This window comes from Thunnus maccoyii, chromosome 13 (genome assembly GCF_910596095.1).
Source record: "Thunnus maccoyii chromosome 13, fThuMac1.1, whole genome shotgun sequence".
Lineage (NCBI taxonomy): Eukaryota > Metazoa > Chordata > Actinopteri > Scombriformes > Scombridae > Thunnus > Thunnus maccoyii.
This window is the reverse complement of record NC_056545.1, coordinates 20,692,692-20,704,562: the sequence shown is the minus strand read 5'-3', so window position 1 is coordinate 20,704,562 and position 11,871 is coordinate 20,692,692. Positions and strand designations below refer to the sequence as shown.

Here is an 11,871-nt window from a genome sequence, read left to right as displayed (position 1 = left end):
GAGTAGCAGTTAAAGTATGTTGATACCTAGCCCTACCGATCATGTCCTCCACCTCTTGGAGAGAAACAAACTCATTTATCACCAACAGTGATTTATTTAGTGTCTGAGCTTTGCAGCAACATTTCTGTTATCATTTTAAAAACAAACATTAAAACAAAAATATATATAATTAGTTACAGTGTTCAAACTTTATCATACAAAAGAGTGCTGAATCCTGCCTGGATACTTAAAGTTGGGACCAAGAAAACAAAGCACTGTAGGACAGAGAGGTGCAGTGTGTAACCCATGGACAGCTGCAGGCTAATGCAGCACAGTAATGGATGACAAGATCCAGGGTTGAGAGTCAGTGTTTACTCTTCTTTGTCTTCTTGTGAGAGCGATGCGGTGACCGTGACCTGGACTTCCGTGCCTTCCGGTCTGGAGATGGTGATCGGGACCGTTTGGACCATTTGGGAGACTTTGTCCTGTTGAATGGGTAGAACATACGACAACAGATTGACTTTGAGAATAACAATCAGGATCAATACACTTGCAGACTACAAAAACATCTCATGGCACTTGCTTTAAAGGAGAGATGCTCCTCGACTGTCGCGTCTGCTCATCAGAATCTCTACTCTGTCCTCGTCTTCGTTCCCCGTCCTCACTTCTTTTGCTCCTCTCTTTGTCCTTTCTGTCATCCTTTGACCTGTCTTTAGATTTCGATGTTGATCTCTCTTTCTTTTCTTCATCTTTTTCAAACTCCTGTGGTAGACAATAAAACATTCCAATGGACTGAGATGCAATACGCCGCTCGTTCATGCTTATTAGCCTGCAGGTTCTCCACAAGAGGGAGCTATTTGTTCATCGTCAGACCAGCTCTACACAACCTGTTCCACCTACAGTAATAGTAAAATAACAACAACAGGACTTCAGAGCTGCATATGTAGACATATCAATGTTAGGACCTACAGGCAAAGAACGTAGGTGTTGTTACTGAGTGTTTGGGCTGAAGTTTTTTTTATTTTTGATAGATGCTGTTTTCACTGTGTGGCCAAAAATATTACTGTCAAAAATGCAGCATCCTACGATAATTAATTTTAGTGAAACCACTATTTTAGCACCGTGCAGGTGTCCCCTCTAACCTACAAACCCCTCTGGGGTTTTTTTTTTTTTTTTGGACCAAATTCTCCAAACTAACAATGAGGAAAGAACACACTGATACCTGGAGCAGTGTCACCTGTGTCCTCTGTGCTTCGGTTAACAAAACGTCAATTTTGCATATTCAAAATGTAAAATACAAACACACACACAGCTGCTGTAGGTGCCGCAGATTGGATGGAGTCTGCCAGTCTGAAACTGCTACCCCTGTGACTCTGCAGCTGCATATCAGCTGGGTCTGGTTCAGGGTGCTTTGCATCAGTTTCGCTTTTTTACTGTGCCAAATGACTACTGTCATAGACTGATTTTGATGTACTAATGAGAAGCACTTTTGTAAATGTTGCTCCCATACAGTTTGTGATTAAAGAAATATTTCTCCTACAGATCAGTGGTGGCTGCATTCTTGCTTTAGAGACTCCTCACTGCAGAATACATAGTGGGAAAACTGTGAATAACAACTGCTGTAATAACTCAGGGTAAAAGAAAACATGCAGAACCCACCTTCTGTAACAGTTTGTTCCTGTAGTGTGCCACCTGTTGTTGTATACTCATCCCAGACTTCCTCTGCCTCTTTCCAGATTCCAGCTCATCTTGCAGCTTCATAACCTTCACCTGTGTCAGAGACATCTGATAAGTTTTGCATATTTGTTTTCAAATGGTTGAAGCTACCATAGGAATTTACATTTGACGCCATAGTTGGCGTCAAATCTAAATTGGTGTATGGTGATTGGGATATGCAAATACACTTGTGGCTCTAACTGTTCTATTTAAGACCTGGCGATAACATGATTTAAAATAATTAAAAATCACAAAATTACATTTCAAAAATGGATGGGTTAACCAGTTAACCATAGTTTTTGTAAAAGCAAACACTTTTCAGAAAATCTACCGCACATAAAGATGTTTTTAAAAAATGTGCACGTACCTCCAGCTCTCTTAACCTTTTCCTTTTGCTCTCTGACATTTGAAAACTTCTGAGGGAGCTCTGGAAATCTGCACTGTCGTATTTGGACGAACTGCAGGAGTCATCACTGCTGTCACTCTCTGAGTCCTCGTCTCCATCCTGTGAGTTGACACTGTCGCCAGGAGGGAGAAGAGAACTATGAATTCTATGACTTTTCATACAATTTGACAGTTAAAGTCTACTGGGTATGCTTTTCACATTCCTTACCTTACATTCACTTCATCTTCACTGTCTGGCTCCACCACAGTGTCCCACTTAGACTCAGTTTTGGCTGAGAGAGAAAGGAGAAAGATGACCAAGATTAGAGGTGGCAGAGTGTTATGAGGAAGGCATTGTAAACTGTATAGTGCTGCAACAATTTATTATTTTCAATTAATCACTTGGTCTATAAAATGCCTGAAAACAGTGAAAAATGTCTGGCTGTTTCCCAAAAACCCAAGTCCATAACCCAAAGTTATTTAGTTTACTGTCATAGATGTCTAAATAAACCCTAAAATATTCACATTTGAGAAGCTGGAATCAAAATTTGGGCATTTTTTCTTAAAAAAATGACTCAAAACGATTAATCGATTATCAAAATACTTAACTGAATGTCTAATATTTGCAGCTCTAAAGCTGTGTCACCTTGAGGAAATGTTGCAGTATCACCCGTCTTCTCCCACTTAGACAAAGGCACTCTGGAGAGAGGAACGTTGCTGTCATCCACTGAAGGGGAAAAAAAAAGACATCTGGGTCAGGGCATCAATTAAATGCTGAGTCACACCACTTGTATCTTACTGACTTTTCAAATTATGGTTTAAGTTTGCTATTTAACGATGTTGATAACTTCTATCAATTCTTTATCTGGATGTTCTATCCTCATGGAGATCAGAGTATTGATCTGAGACACTGCTAACGGGGACAGGAAACTGCAGACTTCTGGTTGAAAGATGTCCCTTTGACTCACAGGGCATTCCGTCAATGTCGTCAATGGCGGCTCCTAAAGGAACACCGTCTATGTCGTCAACAGGGACTCCATCCAGAGGGTCCCAACCCAAGGGGCAGCCATCGAGATTCTCCGCAGAAGCTCTGTCCAAAGGTAACCCATCTATAAGTGAGCTGTCCATTGGCGCACCATCGATATCAGAGGACACTTCCTACAAGAAGACAGGCAAGTGCAGATATGTTAGTGTCGTAGCATGCCTGAACGTCAACTTCTTCATGTTCAAATGATTTTTAACACAAACAGGTGTCCAATTCGTTAAAATGCCACTGGAAAAAAGGGAATTATGTCTGTAATAAGATGACATATATTCAGCTCGCCTCTGCTGCCTCTATTGACTCCTCCCCTGCTTTGGCAAAACCCAGGAAGATGTTTTGAAGGTGGATTAGATAAGGCTCCGGGTATATGGCCCAGTCCTCCCATGCTCTAAAACAACTCATGACCTTTTGCTGAGGAGATAAGACATGAAAATGTAAACATTTTGTTGTTGCTCTATTTTTTGGATGGGAAATATCCTTGAGTGAGGAAGTGATGAAAGACGTGTTTACCTTAAACTGCTCGGCCTGCAGCCTGGCTTGTATGTTTTTATGCGCTGCATTAAGATCTCCAAATATCTGTGTTAGCTTTGTTTCAAAACTGAGGAGAAAGACAAACAGACACTCAAATGGAGAATAAATAAAACATGGTAAAAGTGTTCAAGCTGAATTGAGGGATGGTGTCTTACTATTTACGATAATACGATGCACCAGCTACTTTGGCACACGAGTTGTGTAGGATGTCTGACACGAGGTACAATCTGGCAATCTACAGGAAGTGAATTATGAAGTGAGTGAATCACTCAATGCTTTACATAGACATAGTGTGAAACTTTATTAATATAAAGACTTACCTTCTTCTGCAGGGGCGTCTGTAGCAAGGAAAAAGACTCAGTGATGTGTGCCACTACTTCCTCTGCTGCATCTGCTCGCTCAAGACAGAACAGCATGGCGTTGGCAATATCTTCTCTGCTTGGAGTGAGCTCTTTAAGCAGTGTTTCCAGTCTCTGTCTGTGCCTGAATAGTGTTTACAGAAGAATAACAGGGGTTCTCGTTTAATTCATATAAAGTTACAAACACATATGTCACTATGTTAGAAAAACTTACTCGGCTCTGAGCTGCCCTTTCTTCACCTCCTCCTCAGGGGAAGCATCCTCCTCCACTTCTGCCCTCTCTTCGCCTCTCTGTGAGTAGTTGTTTAGGACAGGGGGTCTCCATATGGAGCCTCCCCGGAACATGCGAAAGTCGGTGGTCCTCCACTCCGTCAAGGACTCTCCCTGTGGTGGGGGTGAAGGCCAAGCGCATGGAAAATCACATAAGGTACACTACTGTTTCATTTTCATCTATCGTGAAAGAGTTAAATCAGTGTGACCTCAACAGTGCTCCCCCATTTAGTAAAGACATACCTGGAGGATAGAAAATAGTTTCCAGCGATAGTACACGTGATCTTGACTTTTGTTGTCAAAAAGGAACCTGAGACAGTAAAGAATGAACAAATGAATACAGTATGTACCCGTCAAGGTCACTTGCGAGACCAACACACAACCAGGTACAACAATACAGTACGTACCTGTAATCGGGGTTGTTTTTTTCCTTGTTCATTATTATGGCTTCAAACACGGGCCCTTCACGCACCACAAACTCTATCATTCTGTGAATGAGGAATAATAAATTCCTGCAGGGAAAGAGAGTATATTAGACCAGCGTTCGTGTCAAAACCCCTTAATGCACTCTTCTCTCTGTCTGTCAGTTACAGTGTGAGATCTCTTAATACCTCTTTGCACTGAACTAGTGGCCCGTACAAACTGCAGACTCACTGTTAGACTGAATGCAGCTGACTGTGTTAGGTTGGCCCTGGTCCAGATGAAGGCTGAGACTTGGCCTGTTTACTGTAACAGTGTCACTCCATGTCTGAGCGTTCACTGTTGAACATAATAAGGTGACAGGCTATAGCGGACAACACCTTATTCATGGGACAGACACTGTGACAGCATACTTAAATATTCCTGGTTCACTGTGCATGTGAAAGGGGTAAAAGGAGTCACACTGCAACAAGAGGCAAAATCCATTCATGAGCACTCAACAGTTGCAAAGCCCCAATCCAAAGTGTAAGTTTGGCTATTTTACCTTGTTTGATTGTTGAGAAGATTGAAACTACAGAACTCACAGATTTTCCAAATTTAAAGGCCAGTTTTTATTTAGGCTTTTAAAGACTTTTGTGATAACAGCCACCAATTGTAACACATTTTCTTCAGATGTGTTCAAATTCATTCAATAATTGGAACAATATATAATCCATGTATACTAAATCAGAATTTATAGTTGCAGTGAATTGGGGCTTCATGCCTGAAACCTCTCTCAACTACATTTCCATGCAGTGTTACTGATTAAGAGTCAGATCTGCCACTGCTGTTACATTTCTATATTCCTCACTACTCTAGCCCCAGGAACTACTTCTGACATCATCTGGCTTGGGTTAACATTACATCTATCTGCCTTCTAGCTGTATCGGTCTGCAGTGTCTCAGCCAACCCACGGGAAACCCTGGGTTCAAAGATGTTGGTATAAATCAATGGCTCTAACAGTAATATACAAAGTATTGCTATTCACTTTTCACAATCACACTGCCTTAATATTATGACGGAAACAGCATTAATATTCTGTATGTAAGCAAACAGGAGGGAGAAAATACATGTATCTACAATAGTAATAGTAACTGCATTCACTGTATGTAAATTAGAGACCATTTACATTCATTACATTGGCTTTTATGTTTGGTTATCATATTTCTTTAATGCAGTTACAGTTCTTAGGACTGGGACTTCCTGCCTGAATATCTTATCTGCATGGACACAAGAACAGTGCACCACAGCCTCCGTCCTATAACACTTGTGTTATAACAGCTGGTCAGTTGTAGTAAGAAGAGTGTGTGTACCTTTCGGTTGGGATAACCACTTTGACTACGGCTTCGGACAGAGTCTGTTTGTGAAGTCAAATCAAATAGTGAAAATATTAAAAAAGTGAGTATTTGTACAGATGAAACACTGCAGGATACATACAGCATAGAAAACGACGATAGCATTCATAGTCAGTGAAATGGGGGGAGGGAGGGGTGACACAGCTTACTCCAGCAAATGATCTTAAAATGCTAAACCATCTAAACTACTGAAGCTAATTCATCTAAAAGATTGAAGAGATTAAAATGTGCATTATCATTTTAAATACAAACTGTTCTGTTACTTTAATTTGTGCTTTGCCATACTCCTTCATTCTGTAATATGGCACTACACAGACAACGTGATGAATCAAGTGAATGAACAAACATGCAACATAATCAGTGATTCTCAGTTTTTTTTTTTTTACAATGACAGATGAAAAAATGACAGTTTTGCTTGTAGAACATGGATTAAAGCTGCCATGTGGAGTTTTCTGTCAACAAACAAAAGTTATGTGTATTTAGTTACTCACCAAAACGCATTGTGTATCTTTGAGGTCTGACAAATGTGTCCTATGGATTTCGTTCCTCATAAAACATTTGCACAGTTTTATTTGATTTAATTCAGAATTTTAAACCCTGCATTGTTTACATCTGTGTTAACTAGCTTGCTATCCTCTTCTTCACTGCCTTTGCTGGCACACTGCTGCATTTCTTAGCACATTACAGCCACCTGTAGATCAGTGGAATAGTGTGAAATCATAGATACACAGTAACAGTCAAAAGTTTGGACACACTTTCTCATTCAAGGGAATGGGAAGGTGTGTCCAAACTTGTGATTGGTACTGTATATACTTAGATATCACATCTGGGCTGTGGTAGCCTTATTATAAAAAGACAGGAAATACTTCTAAAATAATTACAAAACATAGGCTCAATTTTAATTCATTGCAGTAATATTAGCCTACCGTTACTTTGCATTAAACAGAAGTATTTTAGTATGAAAATCATCATTTTTTTCAACAAATTATTCTGTACTACACATAAATGTCTAGTATTTCGTCACAACGCAACCTCCTGGAAAACTGATTGATTGACAAATCAGTGAGTTATGATAACTGTAAGAATGGATAGACCTCTTCCCACAATATACTTGTATATACAGTATATCTATGTGTGGCAGGACTGTTTCATGTCCTCCACGTACACGTGTATGAACCCATTCAAAACTTCATCAGGACTACTAGAGGTCAGAAACTCCACAAGGTACCTTTAATTCTTGATTACAATTCCTGAATCAGTCTCAACCCTGCTGCAGTTTGAAATGATTGAACAAAAAGGCCAAATTCCACTGTGCACTTTTCTAAAAATATGAGTATATGGAAAACTTTCTCTAAAGGTTCTTTTACTGACTGTAATTCTTGCTCTTGTACACCAACTTCACCAGCCCAGAACACTCAACACCCATTACTTGTCACTAAAATATACAAGCATACAAAAAAATGGTCATGCAGACACTCCAGAGAACAGAGGCAATGTTACCTTGTCAAGCTCCCCCTTTGACATGCCCAGCGGCTTGGTGAAGTCATTGCGGAAGCGATCCCTTGGCTGAGCATTGAAAGGCAGACCAGATGGGGGTGGCGGTGTGGCCCTCACCCCCACCGGTGTGTAGAGAGGCTGAGGTGGAATGCGAGCTGGTTTACCCCATCCCAGCTTCATTTCAAACCCCATAATCACTTTACCTATGATACAAAACACAATCCCACAATCACAGTCAGTATGGAAGCATATAATAAGAGCAATTTATTAGATAAACCTGCTGCTGCAGCATGTAAATGGAGCCTGTAGAGTCAACTGTACCATCAAGTGCTGCCAAGGCTCTCTCTGCGTCTTTCCGTGTCATGAAAGCCACAAAGGCTCTGTTGGAAGTCCGGCAGCGCTCCTCGTCTGTTCGGGGCCACATTATCTTCACACTGGCCAGAGGACCATACTTACCAAACTCTTTGCAGAGCAACTCCTCGTTCATCTGAAAAATAATTAAAAAATGAACAGTGACTAAATGTACATCTATGCAGTGCTGAGCCAATCAAAGTCAATGTGCGACATTACCTTTGGGCTAATGCAGCTAATGTAGAGGTTAGTGGTGGTTGGCACTGTTAAGTCATCATATAATGCTGTAGGAAGAAACAGGATTGAGGTTAGCATGACTCAGAGTAGCCGTTTAGCAAAATTTTGAAGCCTTGAGGAGCAAGGCTGGGCAGTGATTGTCTTTTAAACTCTTCATCACCATTAAATTATCCAAAGGCATCTATAAACACTGAAACATTCATTTAAATGTGTTAAATTATGGTTTCTCCATGCAAGGAAAATGTAAATACTAGGCCTAATGAGGGATTAGGATGTAGTCCAGCTGATGATTCAAATATTTTACTGTGTTCAAACCTTCAGTAAAAAAACAGATGTTGAACAGGGACTCTTACTTGATCGTCCTGATAATGGTATGTCCACATCTCCATATCCTCCTCCTCCAACAGGGTCATTTTTCTTCCTTTTGTGTCTTTCCTCTCGCTCTTCTTGTATTCTGCATTTTTTTTTTCACACATTAAAAAAAAAAAAAAAAAAAAAAAGTTATCAAGAGCCTGAATTGAAACATGATATCAGGCACTTTTGCAAAAAATACTTACAGCTTAAGCTCCTCTTTGAAGAGTTCGAGGTTACTCTTCTTCTTTTCTTCTGTCTTTCTTTTAAAACTCTGTTAATCAAACAGGCTTCCATTGTAGTTATGCTTACGACTGACTGACTGTACATGTAATTCATAGAGTTTGCACATTTAAAGATGGTACTTTATAGTAAGTGTAAAAGGTAAGTTTGCATTTTTACTCAATTCAGTAATTTTGCCATCACACAAACATTATAGTACAAACTTACAGACTTTTTGCTTTCAGCAGACGATGCTGGTGAGACATGCTGGGACACGGGGACAAACTTTGACGCGGGTCGATACAGCTTATTTTTCTTGACCTCTGCTGCTTCCTCCTCTGCAAAAAGTATAGCAAACCCTTAACACCGACAATCCAACAACTGATGAGGAATGCTAACTATAATTCATGTGATAGTAATTTAAGACAGACTGGCCTCAGGTCAAGGAGCAACTGATATGAATTAGTTGAGTCTCAGTTCTATTGCTGTGTTTGCAGTTAAGACTTAAAGGACAGGGATGTCTTTCTGTGTAACACTAATTTTAAGATCTATTCAGTATTGGAAGAGATATTAAAGAGATAATAAAGGACTGCTGAGTACGGATCCCCTGAGTGGACGTATTTTATTAAACCATTCAAACAATATGGCCGCTGAAAAATTAAGATGGTGAACTATTTCACTGCTGAGCCAGCCTGATGTTCCCTAATACTTATTTTTAGATCTCCAAACACGTCCAGGTCACTCAGCTTAACATTATTGGAACTGACAACTCATAATTAATTTTTTGTCCAGACATTCCATGCCAAAAACGGGAGTGCAAAAGATGAAGTCTCAGCTGCTGACCTTTAGTTGCATTCACGATACCCCCACGGACAAAAGTTTTCACTCCGCTTTTCTCACTCGTCTCGAATGATGCCAAGAATTCCTCAAAAACTTCTGCTGCTTTTTCTTCCTCCTGGAAAGTCATGAAGAAACACATATACATGTTCAGTATATATTTTATCCCTTTGCTTTGTTCACTGTTGATCAAATTCAAAATTTTGAGATTGGTGAATACTATTATGCATTTATTTCAAACATATACTTTATTTGGAAAATGATGTATCCTCATTCTACAAAGTGCAGTTTTATAGTCCATCTTAGACTGCTAGATTCTTTAACTACAATGTAATTATTAAACAAATCCAAAAATAGCTAAAATCATATCCAAAAGTAGAACATCCAAAACCTTCTTACCTTCTTCTTAAGCTCTTCTTGTTCTTTTTTTGTTAGTGTTTTGATTGGAGTGACAGGTTTTCCCTTTCTGTCTGCCATGCTCAAACTGCAAAAAAAAAAAAAAAAGAGAAGGAAAGTTAAATGTCAAAATTTTAATTAGAATATAATTTACAATTAAATAATATCTTTTAAATGAATGACAAACAGTGACATCACTGTTCAATCTATGACATTATCCCCCCCTTTTCATTATTTTACCTCAAACAGCCTTATTATTATTCCATCAACACAATATGATCTAATCCTACAATGGCTGCCCTCATACCTTTAAACTGAACCTTTTTGCCAATTTGATGTTCAAATTACTGTAATCCTGTTACTCATATTCTACATCTTTGTCTCAAAAAAAGTCATCCTTTATGTAGGGTGCACAAACTGTACATCACTTTCAGGGTTGAGGGAGAACAATAAAGAATAGGGCACCTCCCTCCTCTTCTGAGGCACAGGGCAGGGCCCATACATAGGCAATACAGCACACATCTGTCACAGGGGTTTTCTACAAAGCAATCTTTACTTATTTGTAGAGCTGCAACAATTAGTTGATTACTCGATCAACAGAAAATTAATTGTTTTGAGTCATTTTTTCAAGAAAAAAAAAGCCCAAATTCTGTGGATCCAGCTTCTTAAATATGAATATTTTCTGGTTTCTTTAGTCTTCTTTGACAGTAAATTGATTATCTTTGGGTTGTGGACTGGTGGTCAGGACAAAACAAGACATTTTAGGTTGCACCTTGGGCTTTGGGAAACAATGATCGACATTTTTCGCCATTGACTGGCATTTAATAGAACAAATAACTAATTAATCGACAGATTAATCGATGAAGAAAATAATCGTTAGTTGCAGCCCTACTTATTTCCATCACTTTATGGCATCCCATTTTCATCCAGATGATACAGTATATCCAGGCAATGTGTGAAAGAATCAAACTGACAGTGTGAAACACAACAGATCAGCTCACAAGCTCAGTTTGGGTAGATAACTGGATGATCCAAAACACCAGCATATGTTATGAAATACTGTCACAAAAGTTCCCTTGTTGTTTGTCGAGATGTGGATGAATGAAAGCATCTGGTCTGAAAATGTGAAAACATTAGGGACTAACCAAACTCACATTTGAACACCACAAAGCAAAATCTGGTACTATTCATAGCTGGCATACACTGCAAACTGTTGAAACAGATGGAGCTGAACTGGTGATGGTAATAACTTCAAGTTAGCTAACTAACAGCCAAACAGATGAGCTCCAACACATAATGCAGCGCTTTTACCTTGATAATATCACTTGGAGAGTATCCTGAATTCCCTGCACTGCAAAGGTAACAAACAAACAGTTTTAGTCCCTGTCCAGCACAGATAGTGTTTAAAGGGCCTGCTGTTAACCTCAACTATCACCTCACTTTGCTAACATTAGCTAACATTAATGTTTAGCTTAGCTGACGGTCTATTGGTAAACTAACCCAGCATTAACCTTTAGCTGTTGAATACACATTTCTCCATCAAATATAATCCTGATAATCTCCCATAAAGATGCAAAAGGCTAACTAACATAGCTAACTATGGTTGTCATACAGTGAATTCAAGTCTCAGCTAGCTAACGTTTTCTTTTGCAACGCCACAAACAAAGCACCGACTGGCCGCACAGGAGAGCATTAAACCACACTGCATGCACACAGCTTCGTACCTTAGCCAAAGCTGTAACTTACAATGTGTGTAAGTGCTATTGCTTCAGCATTTTGGTTGCGACGACAACTGATTTCTATCACAACATCAGAAGCGATATATGCGACTGGAGCTCAGTGGGCAGCTTCTTCTTCTTCGTCTTCTTCGACGTTGGATTCGGCA

At 39.5% G+C, this 11,871-nt stretch overlaps 1 protein-coding gene across 4 annotated transcripts; it reads right to left on the bottom strand.

Annotated features, from left to right (window-relative positions):
• Nucleotides 1–74: 74 nt before the first annotated feature.
• On the bottom strand, nucleotides 75–11,871 carry zgc:163098 (uncharacterized protein LOC100037380 homolog). 4 transcript variants are annotated; one of them, XM_042430688.1, is made up of 25 exons: nucleotides 11,711–11,871; nucleotides 11,298–11,337; nucleotides 9,990–10,074; nucleotides 9,597–9,708; nucleotides 8,982–9,091; nucleotides 8,738–8,805; nucleotides 8,534–8,634; nucleotides 8,163–8,227; nucleotides 7,914–8,079; nucleotides 7,596–7,795; nucleotides 6,054–6,097; nucleotides 4,689–4,793; nucleotides 4,525–4,591; nucleotides 4,226–4,395; nucleotides 3,973–4,135; nucleotides 3,808–3,887; nucleotides 3,632–3,719; nucleotides 3,404–3,532; nucleotides 3,048–3,237; nucleotides 2,726–2,806; nucleotides 2,309–2,372; nucleotides 2,063–2,213; nucleotides 1,639–1,749; nucleotides 563–741; nucleotides 75–464 (listed from the first exon to the last, which is right to left on the bottom strand). In XM_042430688.1, the coding sequence occupies exons 3-25, from the start codon at nucleotides 10,065–10,067 to the stop codon at nucleotides 344–346; spliced, it is 2,643 nt and encodes an 880-aa protein (XP_042286622.1). In that variant the 5' UTR covers nucleotides 10,068–10,074; nucleotides 11,298–11,337; nucleotides 11,711–11,871; the 3' UTR covers nucleotides 75–343. The 4 variants fall into 4 exon arrangements, with proteins under 4 accessions (XP_042286622.1, XP_042286624.1, XP_042286623.1 ...); XM_042430690.1 differs by having other exon boundaries at nucleotides 11,733–11,871; XM_042430689.1 differs by lacking the exon at nucleotides 11,298–11,337.

Excerpts from the sequence above, each read along its gene's own strand:
- zgc:163098 (XM_042430688.1), bottom strand. The coding sequence starts at position 10,067 with ATGGCAGACAGAAAGGGAAAACCTGTCACTCCAATCAAAACACTAACA. Across the intron at positions 6,098-7,595 it reads CAAAGGGGGAGCTTGACAAG|ACTCTGTCCGAAGCCGTAGT; the intron begins GTAACATTGCCT and ends CTTCACAAACAG. Across the intron at positions 4,592-4,688 it reads AAAAACAACCCCGATTACAG|GTTCCTTTTTGACAACAAAA; the intron begins GTACGTACTGTA and ends TTACTGTCTCAG.